At 44.5% G+C, this 15,044-nt stretch overlaps 1 protein-coding gene across 1 annotated transcript; it reads left to right on the top strand.

The window, feature by feature from the left end:
- The first annotated feature begins 133 nt into the window (after positions 1-133).
- LOC128902549 (complexin-4) lies at positions 134-14,687 on the top strand. Its single transcript, XM_054185757.1, has 3 exons — positions 134-3,172; positions 5,725-5,812; positions 14,317-14,687. The coding sequence occupies exons 1-3, from the start codon at positions 3,006-3,008 to the stop codon at positions 14,542-14,544; spliced, it is 483 nt and encodes a 160-aa protein (XP_054041732.1). The 5' UTR covers positions 134-3,005; the 3' UTR covers positions 14,545-14,687.
- Positions 14,688-15,044: the final 357 nt, after the last annotated feature.

Here is a 15,044-nt window from a genome sequence, read left to right as displayed (position 1 = left end):
CTTTTTTTTCTTTTAATTTGGTACACATCCATGAAATCCAAGGAAGTGCATTTGAAGCGTTCTTTACCCTCTGTTGTTGGAGGGTTTGAGCGCTCCGAGGTCTGGGTTGAGGCCTGCCAGGTCCTGGAGAGCTGGTGGCGTTGGGGGGCTCGCCTTGAGCATCAGGCACTCGGGGCCAAACGTAAAGCAGCGCGTTGGCTTCTAGGTCTCCCAACAGCAAATCGAGTTATTTTCTGTTTAATCTGAGCGTACAAAGTACCTTCTTTTTCTCAGTGTAGACTGCCTGATCGCTGAAGTTCTTCCTCCAGATTCCCCGGAGTGCCTTCACCTGGGTGCTTGCTCCTGTTTGTTGGAGTGCAACGTGCCTCCCCAAAACAAGTCGGTCTGTCTCTCCTTGGGTTATTTTTTTCTTGTTCGGTTTGGGGGTTTGTTTGTTTGTTGTTTGTTTGTTTGTTTTTTAAACTGTTCTAGCCAGTAAACTGTGTTTGTCTGTGGTGACCTCCCACAGGAGGAGTAAGAATTCCCTCATTGACCATCATTGTCCCCCCAGCCAGGAGCAATTTCTCTAATTGGTGGAGGAAGCCCTAAACTATTTATTTCTCTCTTTCTGTGCAAGTGATCCAATGTTCCGACTTGTATAAAAGGCGACATCCTCTTCTAGATGGATGAAGTGGGGGGAGAGTCTTGGGCCTCTCAAAGAACACCGAGATACATCGGAATTAGGTGGTCGGAGTTGTCGCTGCGGCTGTTTTGGGCACAGTCTCTAGCAAAGGCTGGGAATTTGGGCGCTTGCCTGCCTGCAGCAATTTTGTGCTGGCTGCTCTGTGAGGCTTTTGGATTTTGCTTTTTGTGGTTTGCCTGTTTGGAGACGCTGGATTCTGTCCTGGGGCTGGAGACGCCTACGTTCCTTGGGTATGGAACGCAGGCCTTTTCGTATCACCCAGCTCCGCCGGACAAAACGGGAACTGAGCCTTTAATTTTAATTTCACTTAAGCAAGAGGGAAAGGATGTTGATTTAAAGCAAAGGAAGTGGCAACACGAGTACTTATTTAGCAGCTGTCTGTATGTTTTCATTAAGCGTGTGATCCCTTTAACCAACAAAAAGCAGTAAGTGGTTTTTAACTTCGATACAGGCAATAGTTAAAGCACTTGTCAGGAACGGCAATTATTCTGGAGGTGCCGGTCCTTGTCGGCGCCCAAGGTGGGTGCCTAAAACTTGGTGCTTTTGGTACCCTGTAAGCAATTGGTTCCTTATCAGGCTGAGTGTTTATTCATTACTTGTATACAAATGCCTTATGCATAAACTTAATGCTGCATTTTTAGTTTTTGAATATTGCCAAATTGCAAATTTTACTTAACTTTATGCGTTCAACTTCAGACCAATGCATGCTCAAGTTCAGCATTCTCTGTTTAACGTCCGATTGGCGATCCAAGGTCTGTGATCTCCGTTCTGTTGGCCATTTGGGCAAGTAACAATAGGGTTTTGGTAATCAAAGTTGGACTTGGTTGGATGTAAAAAGTTGATTCTTCCCACAAATTCCTGCATCTTACGAATAGTTATGAAAATGCACAGTGATTATAAAAACCAATTTTGATTTAAGAAAAATGCTTTCTAGGTATTTTTAGTATATCAAAGTAGTTTTGTTCGGATTTGGAGTTTGCACTTCTGTGTGATACTCTATCTCAAAAAGAAATTTAAAGTTTCTTGTTTAATCACTAATAAACCAGGATTACAGAACGTCATGGAGATTTTTTGTTTGGTGGTTTTTTGTTTGCTTTTTTGTTTTGTTTTTTTTTTTAATAGTAACAGGTCTGCTTTAATTAGAAAGGCTCTAATACAGATTAAGGCATTAGGCAAACTGGAATCCTTCCATCTCTCAGTGAAATTACGAGAGTGCTGGGAGAACCATTTAGATAATCAAAATTACAGAATGTTTCACTAAGGCATGCACAGTCGGTCATAGTAGGATAAATGCTCAAGCCCCAAAATCATGACCTTTTGAGACCCAGCAGATGATTTTCTTTCCCAGAATTGTCTATGATCTAGGTAGCAGATCCTGCACATCTTCAGCTGAACAGACGTGGTGAGGCTGATGACGGGACTAAAGGTTGGAAAGATGAGGACCTACACAAGCGATCCACAAACGAAAGGTACCAGGGCTGTGTTACAAAATATAGAATTAAATTAATTTCTCCTTTACTGACAGTTAAGACTAAAACGACCAGGTATTCTGTGCAGCACCAGTCAAAGCAGTGATGTACGTGGACACAGCCCGGGGAAGAGCTGAAATAAACCCTAAGGAACGAAAAGTAGGAAGACGAGATTTGCTTTTTTTGTGATTAATTTCTTGGGGAAAAAAAAGTAATGATAGCAGTAGTGCCCCCTTCATCTGTGAGACAAACCAGCCACATGAGAAGTGGATGAAGAAAAATCATTCAATATACTTTCTGCCCAACGTGATAAAATATTAATGGATAAAAAGGATTGGGTTTTCTGCTTAATGAAGAATTCCAGTTTTCAAATCTCACTTGATTGTGTAAAGCCAAAAGGGTTTTCTGCTGAGTAGCCCAAATTTTACAATTTTACTATGGCCATTTAGTCAACGAGGTTTTTAATTCAGATCCGTTGTGTTCCGGGGAATGTTTTCATCTCTCTGAGAGTTTCAAAACTGAAGAAGTCAAAATGCACACTGTAATTGATTTTTGTGTGTGCGTACAATTAGCTTAAGGTATTAATATAAAAAGTAGGTAGCTGCATCTAATGATTTATTTTTTTTGAGTAATCTGAACCATCTGCCTCTAGATATTAAGGAGTTCACTCTTTAATCCAGATTATGGCTGACAAACTGGTTTTGGCATTCACGTTTCACTAGCACTGTGCCCTTGAAGAGCTGATGTGGCTGTAGAAACTCTCTTGCTTACAATTGTTGGTTTTGAAAACAGCTTTGGTTTGGTTTGCTTTTCTTGTAGTTGTTTTCTTGTAGCTCCTGTTTTTTCTTGAGAAGATGGCCTTTCTAATGAAAAGTATGTTGAGCAACCAGGTAAAGAATTTGGGACTTGGAGGTGGAGGGGAAGAAAGCAAAGAAGAAAGCACTCCTTCTGATCCGGCAGCAGCCGCAGGGATGACCAGGGAGGAGTATGAGGAATATCAAAAGCAAATGGTTGAGGAGAAGTGAGTACCCGTTCCCTTGTTACCAGCACGGGGCTGATTCTCGGTAGCTTTAAATAACCCAGGAAAAAGCCAAGCATTCAGCTCTCTTCCCTTTTTTTTTTTTTTTTTTTTTTTAAAGCAGACGAATCTTTGCTGAAGAGACTTTCCAAAATAAAAGTTCACCAACAGGAAATGATAAAATATTATGTTCCCCCTTCCCCCCTGCCCCCATCCTGCAGCTCTCCTGCGCTTTCCTGCTGTCTCCACGCCGTGATACGCTGGATGCATCCCTGGTGGATGTTACTTTATCTATCGATTTTATTTATCATTTTTTTTCCATAGGTAGAAAACTGTTTGTAGTGCAGGAGTTAATTCTAAAATATGCATGATTTGTTCTCTGAGAACTCGGTGTGGAGTACACTTTCAATACATAATCTTTTCTTTGTCCACATTTATTATGGCAAACGTGAAAAAGCAATGAGTGCTATATTAAATGCATGGAGAAAAGAGCTGGAGAAAAGTTTGAAGATTGTTATTAAGATTGTTATTCTCTGTAGTTGCATTTTCAGTTATTTTTTTTCTAAAATCTACTAAATAAAGTAGAACTCTTCAGCTGATTAAATCTCAATTTTATTTTGTCTGTAATGATAGTCTGCACCACTTGCTGTGTTTATCAAAACAGAAGTAAACTAAAGGACTTAACATGTAGGAGTTCAAATCATGCATAATTATAAATAAAACAATTGACTTTTAAATCTCAAATGCATCTGTTCCTCTAATGGTCAATTACATAATGGTTGTGTAAATCCTTCATGTAAGATGATTATAGGTGAAAGGTTAATGACTGACGGAATTTGAGGTATCCAGGTCTGTATTTAGCAGCAGCCATTTCTATCATAAAACCTTGAATAGGTATCACTTGGTTTGGAATAAAATATGGAACGTTTTGCTGTGCATTTTGTCAAGGGTAATTTAAAAGAGACATAACCACCTGCTGGCAGGAAGATGCTTTATCGAGACAGAGAAGCGAAACGGGATTCCTGGGATAGGGAAAATACTCGGAAAAAGAATTATTTCTATAATGTTTTCAAGCGTGGCATGTGTGCCTTACACACTGAACTGTGTTGGGGAATCAGTGCCGGAGCCTTCTGGGAGTAGTTTGGAACTGAAATAGGAACATTTGGAGTACTTTCAAAGAGGCAGCACACGCTGGCATGCATATTTATCTAAATGTGTCCCCGAACCTGTTCTCCTGTTTCTCAGGAAAATGTGTAATGCGCAGGAGCACGCGGGTGGCTGGTGCTGGCGGTCTCCAGCACCGCCATGGGCAGTTCGCTTCCAGCACCACAAGAGGTTAAGCCTGGGGGGAGCGACGGTTTGTGCTGAACATCGCAGGCTCTTGACTGGATGAAAGAAGTTTACGATGACTTCCAGTTAATGTGAAACTTTTGTTTGGTTAGTTTTTTGGTTTTGGTTTTTTTTTTTAGAGAGAGAGAGAGAAACTCAAACACTCGTTTGTGGAAACAGAGGAAAAATAACATTTCATCTTGCAAGTAGCTTTTATGTGACAAAATACCTATTCTGGAACAAAATCAATTTTGCCCAAGAATTTCCATGACAACGCTTCTGGGAAAAAAAATTAAGGGAAAGGGGAGAAGGTGAATATTATCAAATGTTACCAAAATTCTTTGAGGAGAAGCATTTTGCAAATAAATACATAAGTAGTCTAACCAAAAATTGTGCTGAACAGTTCTTAAATCTAACGAAAGCATTTTATCAAATCACAGATAAAAGAAGTAGTTTTCTACACAGGGAAGCCATGGAATTCATTGCTGTAGGATGTTCTGAAACAACAAATGGACGCAGAAAAGACCAGGAAAATTCATAGGTGACAGAGGCCGTGCAGGGCTATTAAAGACAATGATGTAGAGCCAGCTTCCAGCACCAGTACCCTACACCACTGGTTTTTGGAAGCTGGGCAGTTTTCATAAGGGTGCTTATCCTCTTCCTAAATCCTTTCCCTAAGTGTCCGCTGCTGTTGGAGATGGGCTCCAGGATGGGTAAACTTTTGGTCTGACTCAGAAAGACCATTCTGCCGCCGTGCAGGCGTGTGTTTTACGCTCTGAGAATGTCACGTTTGTAGAACAGGAGCACTGGCAGGCCTCCGCGGCTCTATAAGTGCCCCAGTGGAATAAGCAAGGAATAAGCGTAACTTTTTTTGTTCTGCTTACTGGAATTATTCACTGTTACAGTGAGCAATAACAGCCAGTGCAGGTTCAAACTCCAGACAAGCAGTATCGGCTTATCCTTCATTCTTCACAGGACTCGAGGGAACTGTTCTGAGAAAAAGCCTGGGGTACAGGAAGTCCCTGTATTTACACATAAATAAAAGCAATTTATTTAAAAATCCCCACTAAAGCATCCCTTTATTGATAGCGCACCTTTTGTGCCTTTCACAGCTTTGGGAATAACTCCTGCCTGTAGCTCTTTGCAGCCAAGAAACTCAGCTCAGTGTGAAAAAAAAAAAAAGTATTTTATTAGTATCTTGAAGAAATATTTTTTCTGATTTCCAGGATGGAAAGAGATGCAGCGTTTGCACAGAAAAAAGCAGAGCGAGCCTGTCTGAGGGTTCATCTGAGAGAAAAGTACAGGCTCCCTAAGGTAAGCCTGCAGTTCCTGATCTCATCTCGTTCCATGGCCGATTTTAAAGCAAACTGTCTGCCAATGCAGAGTTCTGAAAATGGCAAATCGCCTTCATTAGTGGGATCCCCACTGCAGCTCAGTACAGAAATGGAAGAGGCCGGAGCTGTGGTTTTCCCTGGTGGCTGCTGCCTTTAGATCCTTTTTCCTCTGCTCAGTAGATGAATCTAGTGGAAAGATTCTCGCAGCCCCTCTCAGAGGGAGCATCTGCTGCAGTTCAAGAGCTGCTTCCTTCCACCCTGACACAGAGAAGTAGACCATGTGCTCCCATAGCCTGTGGTACCAACGAGAGCCTTCCCTCTGCTAAAACCTGGGTTGCATCCATCCCTGAACTTGCGTCTATGTAGGTAATGAAAAGAGCTTATTTCTGGAAAGCCTTTGGAGACTCAGGTTTGCGTAGGCTCCTTATTCATAGATTGTTATAATGTCCTGTGAGTTCTCCCAGGAATAACTAATCTTAAATCGGTGGTGGTTTATGTGCTATTAAACTGCTCTTAGCCTGGTCGCTCCTTCATTGCTTGTAAAAGATTTCTAAAGAGATTTATTTTTCCAGCTTCATTAAGATATCCTTTGCGTACAGTTACGTCAAATATGACTTCAGTGTCTTGCTGAAAGTGTATCATTTGAGAAAATGCCTCCTGGAAATAATTGCTGTTACCTGGAGTTCTCTGGTTGCTTTTCCCTTTGCAGACGGTGTTATGACCATCTGATCTGTGCTCGCTCTGTCTTTTTCATTCCATCTCCCCCAGCCAGCAGAGCTCGGGGCTTGCTGGTTCATCAGCCACATAAAGATACGGACTTCTTTGTGTTTTGGTGGCCTTTTTTGTATCACCCAGTTTCCAAATAGGATGAACTGAGATGTGTGTAACTAAAGGCCTGGGTTGCTGCTCTGTGGCACAAAACTGCAAAGGTATTTAGCTGCTGGACACCAAGGAAATTAAGAGCCTTTATGGCCCAGGTAGACAGAAGTCTGATTATTATATCAGTGTAATTAAAATATTCTAGCACTATATGGCTTGCATTTCCCAGACTCTTCTCTCCTGGGATGACGGCCCCAGTCAAGGTTGAGATCTCTCCATGCCACTTTCTAGTCTCTATTAATTAAGCAGCAGTAATGACATTACCTGTCAACAGGGAGTTCAACACATTCAAAATACACTCAGCTAACAAATTAATAATGCCCCGGGGTACTTCAGGACTACGGCCGCAGAGCTCACCCAGCCGCAGGGCACCAAGTCAGCCCGAGGCCTGCGGGCGCCTGCCTCCTTGGGACTCAAATGTCTTCCCAGGAGCTGTGATTTTTAGCTTTGTAAAAGCACAAAAAGCCTTGTGAAGGCATTGTCCAAGCCTGAAGTGCCTATCGCATCTTCTAGCACCTGCAGGAGGAATGTGCCGGGTTGCACACACAGGCCCTGCCCTGGGAAGGCTGCCGGTACCCGGGGTCAGGCAGTGCCCTTCACTGGCCATCCGCTGCCTGGACGCCTTCGGCAGGTTTTATCTGCTCAGCATCCACACAAATACTGGTTCTAGTTGGATGAAATAAGGTGTGACATAAAATCCAGCTCATCTATAATGTATAATGTATAACATTATATAATCTAAACACAAATTGTAAATCATGTATTTTTTCGACAGCGTTGGTTTGATGCTGTTTCGAACCCTGAGCCGTCAAGGGCCCTCTAGTGCCGCGTTCATAAAATTGCACCACTCTCAATCGTTTGCTTGAACCCTAAGGGCAAATTACAATTTGGATGAAAAGTGAATCAAACCTCGTGACTTAGATAAAATTATACCATCTGTATTTAACCATTCGGGCAGGCTTCGTTCATAATCAGGGATGAAAAAGGTACTTTTCTCTAACTTTAAAAACATGGGTTTTGCAACCAAAACCTTGCTAGCTGACTTTCCAAGAAAGAGAAGTGCTGTCTTAAAAAAGTATGGCAGAATGTTTTGAGACAGGGCCTGGGGGGGGCGGGGGGGAACAAGGGAAAAAATGGTGTGGAGAAACCTCAATGAAACTACCCCCACTTGCCCTCCCCCTGTGCCAGTGTTGAACAGAGCAAATTGAAGTGAATACGGTTCTATATAGCAACTCATTTCAGATCAACAAACTCTCTGTAAGGACATTTGACTTCTAAAATTATCTGACAGTTTGTCATCTTCAGAAATGAAGGTGTTATTGCTACACCTATAGCTTCTCATTCAAATTACCCCTTTAAATGGAAGTATTATTAGCCCGTCAGTCCTTCGCAGATGGAAGTCAAGGTCACACATGTACTTGCACTTGAGCTTTGATCTCTTTTTCACTCCCTAGAGGTGCTCTATTATAGTTGCAGGTCCCTCTGTAGAATCGCTCGTGCCAGCGCTGTGTGGTCCAACGCTTCCAGGCGTGACCAAACCCACGTTTCTCCTGCAAACTGGGCAGAGCCTGCAACGCCTCGGGCTCGTTGGGATGAACTGAAGGTGCCGAAAAGTATCAAAAAGATACTTTTTGATCTGGTGTCAAAAAGACTAGAGAAATTTACCACGTTCTTCAGATTCCCTCTGGACAGAGTATCCGTCTGGAAGAGATGGAGATAGGCCTGGAGAAACGCATATGTATGTTAGTGCATGGCCAGTGTCATCTATAGCGGTGGAAGGAGCAAGGGCAGATTATCCACCGTGCTCGTCTGTGTCCATCAGGCGCAATACTCCATTTGTTCTGGGCCGCGGGTGCTCAGCACTGTGACAAGAAAGAGGAAAACATATTCTGAGGGCAAGTTTAATTACAGAAAGATTAATTATGCAAAAAAAAAAAAATTAAGTACAAGATTTTGAGTGGTTGATTGGATTGTAAGCCTAAATCTCTAAACACCAGCATTTTAATTAGCAGCTGAGTAGTAAAATATCATTAGGCTTTGTTTTCCTTTTGGAGGCATATGCTGAGCCAGCTACTGAACAGCATTTCCCCACCGCGCTCTGCGAGGCCCCAGATTTAAGGGCTGGTTTCAAAGGTTTTGGGACACTTATGTGCCCAACTCTCAACCAACAGCCAGTGGAGCTGGGTGTATCTCTGTGATTTTGAATGTCTCCCTTCCCTAGTGCTTTTGTCCAGTTCTGAGATGGTGTTTGGGTCTCCCTGGCTCACCCAGAGCGTGCCATGGTGACCTGCCCTATCTCCAGCAGCATCTTGACTTTGGTGCACCCCACGTGCTCTTTGGGGCTCGCCTCCAAGGTAGGAGAGGGGCTCTAAGCTGTCAAAGAAGGTATTAAGCATATACTTAGCTTTGCTGATTTGCGGCGGTTGCAAGTAAATTTTGCAGGATATGCCTTTCTGCATTTCTGTCTACCTATATAGCATTTCTTGGCTGAAGGTCTGTTTTCTTTTCATCAGCCCTTGTCAAAACATCTGTTATATCAGGAAGGAAATGAAATTATTAAGTACACGCCATGTGTCTCTGAAAAAAATTCAACTCTCTGATACAACATTATAGCAGCAAAATGCATTATTTTGAAAAGTGAAAGTCATTTCAGGTAGCCTGGTATGGGATAGGAACCCTGAATATTACCAGTATCAATCACTAGAACACACTGTAAATGAAAGCACGAAATTCAGGACTAAGCAGGGCCCCCTTTCAGTGCAAAGTCTAAAGCTCCGTGCTATCTGGGCCAGATTTATAAGAGAAAGCAGTCCCCTAATGAACCTAATCCTATTAACAGAATTGTCAACTTAGGTTTGTCATCAGAAAGATGTTTTTAGCCATGAGACATTTGATCTGTGGATGACTTTTTCATCTTTGGAGTGTTCAATGCATCACCTCCATACAAAGCATTTCTTTGAAATTAAATAAATACCTAAATAAATATTTTAATAAAAAAACCCCGCACCAAACTCTTTTAGTCGCTTACTGCCATTTTCCTGAACTGGGATCCAGTAATCACTTCTGCAAGGTCTGAGCACAGGGGCTTGAGGTGATGGTGCCTGTGATGCAGGAGAGGAACATCTGACCACAGGCCCATCCACCCTGTCCGAAGACCTCATCTGCAGCACGGTGACCTCTCCCCACGGGCTCCACCACCCATTCCACATCACATATATCCACCGTGTCACCTCAAATGCCACTGCTCTCTGGCAGACCATGGCCACGTCAGTGCCGTTCTTCTAAGTGCTGGGGATGGGTTGCATTATATGAGTTTCTAGCACCTCAGGAAGGGGCTGTGTCATCTCCTCCAAGCAGGTGGGTCCCTTCCTGGAGTGAAAGCACTTCTGTGGGCACTGGTCTGCAAGACTCAGTTACTGAACAGCAGGATGTGTTTCCTTCACTGGTATTTAGAGGGAAAGAGTATTCAGATGCAATCAGGTGTCTTTTCAATAACAGGCGCTGCTAAAGACATTGAAAAGGAAAGCTTCTCGCCGTGAAAGGGACATGTAGTCATGTAATCTCAAACAGCTCTTGCTCTATTGTGCTGTGATGGGAATATTGTCAAGACTTGATTCAATGAATAGCGCCGTTCCAGAATTAAAGGATTTTTTACTTGTATGCAACCATTACACAGGGACGCATATTGACCAGGCAGGAAGAGAAACTTGTCTCAGGAGAAGCTCTTCAGAGCATACAGGCTTTTGATAAGTATCTGAAAACAAGTATTTGCTAAACTGGAAGAATTCTTTTGCTGATCTAAATGTTTCCTTAATAGGCCAGGGTGAAACAGCTGTGGATCCACTGTGGAAAAACAGAGTCAGAGTGTGGCTGTCAGGAGGCAGCGGGATCAGGACTGGTCCCTGAGAAGGTCCCGGTGATGGGGGATGCCAGCAGTGCCCTGGCCCATGGGCATGGTCCCGCCGGCTCGGGAGGGGTCTGGCAGCAGGGCCCAGCGACACCGTGGTCCTCAGGGGGGCAAGCACGGGCCAGCATGGAGAGCCGGCCAACCAGCCAGGCTCGGACTGCCCAGGCACGGCACGGCATGGCTGCGGCGTAGCTATGGGCAGGACTGGGCCTGGCAAGAGCTGGAGTGGGGTTTCTGCACCCCAGGGGCAATGTAGTTCTCCTTGGAGCCCGTCTGGGCAGAGACATGGCGGTGCCTGGGGGGCCAAGCAGCCTCCACGCTCCTTCCCTGCGATCCCTGTGTGGGGATGGCACAAGGGGGTGTTTGTGGGGCAGGAGGCTGGTGTTTCCAACCTGTGGCTCCTCGTACCTACCCGTGGGGTACCTGCAGCCCCCAGATGGCATAGGTCAGTATGGGGCTGCTGTGTGGCTCACCAAAGTCCCACTTGCTGGTCAAGGCAAGATGAACTCTGATTTTGTAGGTAACTGGTACATTATAGGTGATGGATCATGGGATTCACCTAAGGGTCTCTGTGCGTGGCCATAGGTAGATTTTATGACAGGATAAGTTAGACATAAGGAAAGTAGGACATCACACAGTGATGCTGGCGAACAGTTTGGCTCCCCTGTGGATTAGTCTGTGAGCTTTGATCTCTTTTGTTTGCAGTCAGACCATATAAGCAGATATTTAGACTACCTGTTTTCTGCTTGCACCTGTTTGTCATGTATGTATAAAGAACGCGGTATTATATTGCACCTGTAACAGAATGTATTTGAGTCTGACCGCATCAGAGGCATAATCAGGGTCAAAGAATATGACCAGGCAGTAGGAGCCTATCGTCCATGCTGCTGAGTTGTCAGAGTAGTGTCTGACCCAGTTCTGGCCCGGGCACTCTCCCAAGCAGTTCCCAGGGCCGGTCTGGGAGGTGGGACAGGCATTCCCAACAGGGACCACCCCTGGTGGGGTTTGGTAGGGCGAGAGAGTTCAATAGCATCGCAGTGGGCTGTTCCAGGCCAGCTGGCTTTGGGGCAAGAGACCAGTGCCAGGCATATTTAATTTACTAGAATAGATGTTGTTTCTGTGTTCTCGGAGATGCTAAAAGGGTGGCCGAACACTTGCAGAGACCTGGAGAGCATGGAGGTTGAAGTCATCAGGAGAGAGGCCACCCAGTCCGGCGCAGGTTTACCAGGGTCCCGAGGGTTTCTATATGGGTTTGTTAGAGCCCATGGCCCCATCTGTCCTGTGCATGAGTTCTGCCTGGTTTGGGTGCTCTCTGAGTCCAAGCTGAGTGTATTCTGAGGCAGGGCGGTGACTCTGTCACTGTCAGAGCCATGTCTGACCTCAGGCAAGTAGCAGTCCCCAGGCGTGTGCGTGCTGGGACGGTGGCACCTGCTTGTGCTCTGGTGGCAGGCTGCTGCCTGCAGCTCACCGACACCACGCTTTGCCAGCACCGCGTTTCTCAGCCTGACTTCCAGAAGCGAGCGCTTGGAGCTGCAGGCCCACTGTGCACTTGGACACTCGCAGCATTAGCCGGACCTTAAAAACATCCCGTGGGAAAATCTTCTGGTCTCTCCTTGTGAGAAAACAAGCTTTAACTTATTTCCACCAGACTTAAAAAAACCAAACAAACCAAACAAAACCAACAGGTAAAATCAGAAACTTAATCCTACATTTCCATTTCAAATCAAAGTAACAGAACTAGATCTGTCAAATTTTAGAAGAAAGAGCAGAAGCCATACACATCGTCTGTGCTTCTTGGCTTCTTGTTGAGCAACCCTACCCTGCGGAAGCTCATCCTCGGTCTGTTCAGGGACAGGCTAAATGCCAAGTGGGTAGAGGCAGGTGACTTGGCCAGAACTGTGCTGCTTTAGATTGCGTCTGAATATGTTCTTCTCTGGTCAGGGAACACTCTGAACCCCCAAACTGTGCTGTGCATCACACCTCGGGCGGCAGTAGGACACGGGGCTTTGGTGCAAGAACGTGCCAAACGGTTGTTCACATCGCCAGAGTGGCTTTTGTGTGCCTGTATGGGCATCTCTCCACATAATATGCAGTAGCGTGCAGTGATGATGTCTTGAATTATAACTAGTTCTAAAGAAAAGAACAAGTGTGGTTGTCTGTTTAGGGGGACTTTTTCAGTAATTAGCCCAGTATCTTTTTTTATCATCCTCTCCTGCTACTTGGGAGAATTTCAAAAGGTCTAACCCCTCTGGTAGCCAGCACTTGCTGATTAAAAGCTTAACACATTTTTTCCTGCTGGACAGTCAATAAAGAAAACTTCTGCCAATGGGGATATTGTTTCTAGCTCCCACAGATCTGACAGCAGATCCCTTAGCCAAAGGGATCAAGAGACGTCCTCACACATTTACTGGATAGTATTAACAATCATGATACACCTCGCCATATTTTCATAAGAGATAGCGGGAGAAATCGGGTTAAAGGGGAGTTATTGCAAACATAAAGCTGTGCAAATGTATGTAAGGGTAAATAGTGGCTATGCAGTCAAGCATCCCGGTCTGCCTGTCCTCGCGAAGGCCTGGAACCGCAGACATTGCTCGTGTACGTCCGCCCATTCATTCTTGCATTCATTCATTCATGCAAACCCAAGACCCCTCTCACTCTCGAAAACACCTCCTGCTGACAGCATTGCTGCTTATTCATATCAGGCCTTTGCTGCTGTCATGCTTCATTTTGGAGATGTAATGAGGCATTAATGCTTATCTTTGATGTGTGAACTGTGTCAAAATATCCTGTTCCTCTGAGCTCTGGATCCATCAGAATCCGCCACAAAATGTGAACAAAATCGCCATTGTTTGAAAAATTGACATAGCCCCACTGACAGAGCGCTTCAGCGGGCAGGCAGGGCGCAAGTGTGTGCAGCGCTAGCTGCACCCCGGCCCTTTCATTGCTTAACCAGTTCCTTCTCCTTTTGCTTTCTCAGACTCACCCCCAACCTCCACCCTCTCCTTTGTTGCCCAAGTCCTCCCGTTACCCCGTTCACCAGCGCTGCTCTGGTTACGTGCCAGGCAGCCCCTGCTCGCCATCACAACTCAAGAGATGCCATCTAAAGACCTAGATATAGTTTAGACATGGTTTGGGAAATATGGGGACCTTTTTTCCAGTAATTCTTCCCTAGGTTTAATGCATCTTTCTTCAGGAAGGCTTCAGTTTAGTGCTGATACCTAAAAATAGCCACCCACAAATGAATGGGGGAATCGTAGCCACACAGTTTTTCTAAAGCTGTTGCTCCATCAACCAAATGGCAGCAGAGCTGACAGCCTCGGCGGAATATTGCAGCACATCTTTGGTGGAGACAGATAACTCCTAGTGGACTTCCTGCAGTATCAGCACGTTAGCACAGCTAACACACGCAGCAAAGATTTCTAAAATGGCAAATGGCACGGAGGGCTTCAGTTTTGACACTACTGAAACCCTCCAAAGAAATATAATTGACATTGTCTGAAAAATCTTAGCACTAGTATGGGGGCTGATTGAGCCCCTGAATTCCCAAGCTGCATCTAAAAACTTTGACTGAAAAATCTGTGCATATGTTTTGGTTCTCCCTAAAAGAAACAAGCAAAAAAAGAGACTCCTTGGTAGATCCTGGGGTAGCAGAAATACTCTCATGTACTGTTTTTATTTTCTGCCTCTTGTATCAGAGTGAATTGGACGAGAATCAAATACAGATGGCTGGAGATGACGTGGGTTTGCCAGAAGACCTTCAGAAGATGGTGGCAGAAGATCAGGTGGAGGAGGAGGACAAGGACTCTATCCTGGGACAGCTGCAGAACATCCAGAACATGGACATGGATGCCATCAAAGAAAAGGCACAAGCCACCTTCACCGAAATGAAACAGGCTGCTGAGCAGAAATGTTGTGTCATGTAGAAGAGCCCCCACTGTCCAGGGGCTGCGAGTTCAGCCCTGTCTCACAGGGGCTGCGGAGCGGGGGCAGGCAGAGGAATGCACTTAGCTCTATAGCATTACATGTAAATATAGAAAAGCGACAGAGAGAGAGACTTTAAAACCCCGAAGGGGAGGGGTCGAAACTTACGTGCTGTGACTGCTTAGTGCGAGGTTAGAACTGATCCTCATTTGTTAACATAACATTTTTCCCCATGGAAAATAAATAGCTTTGAAAAAGATAATATTGGGGAAAAAATGTGCCTTTTTCCATTTTTTTTGAAGTGATCAAAATGCCATTACATGTGTATTTTTTAGCAAAATCATGTTTCTGATGCATAACATAGAGGTAACCGCTCATTTAATACTGCTTGCAGAAATAAATACATATATTTCTAATAAAAACATGTCTGTTTCAAAAATTTTGAAACAAACCCGGTATTCAAACGGTGACATTTCCTGCAAAAACTTAAAAGAAAGGTTTT

Source organism: Rissa tridactyla, chromosome Z (genome assembly GCF_028500815.1).
Source record: "Rissa tridactyla isolate bRisTri1 chromosome Z, bRisTri1.patW.cur.20221130, whole genome shotgun sequence".
In the NCBI taxonomy this organism is placed as follows: domain Eukaryota; kingdom Metazoa; phylum Chordata; class Aves; order Charadriiformes; family Laridae; genus Rissa; species Rissa tridactyla.
The sequence above is the reverse complement of the archived record's forward strand: the minus strand, read 5'-3'. Positions and strand labels throughout refer to the sequence as shown.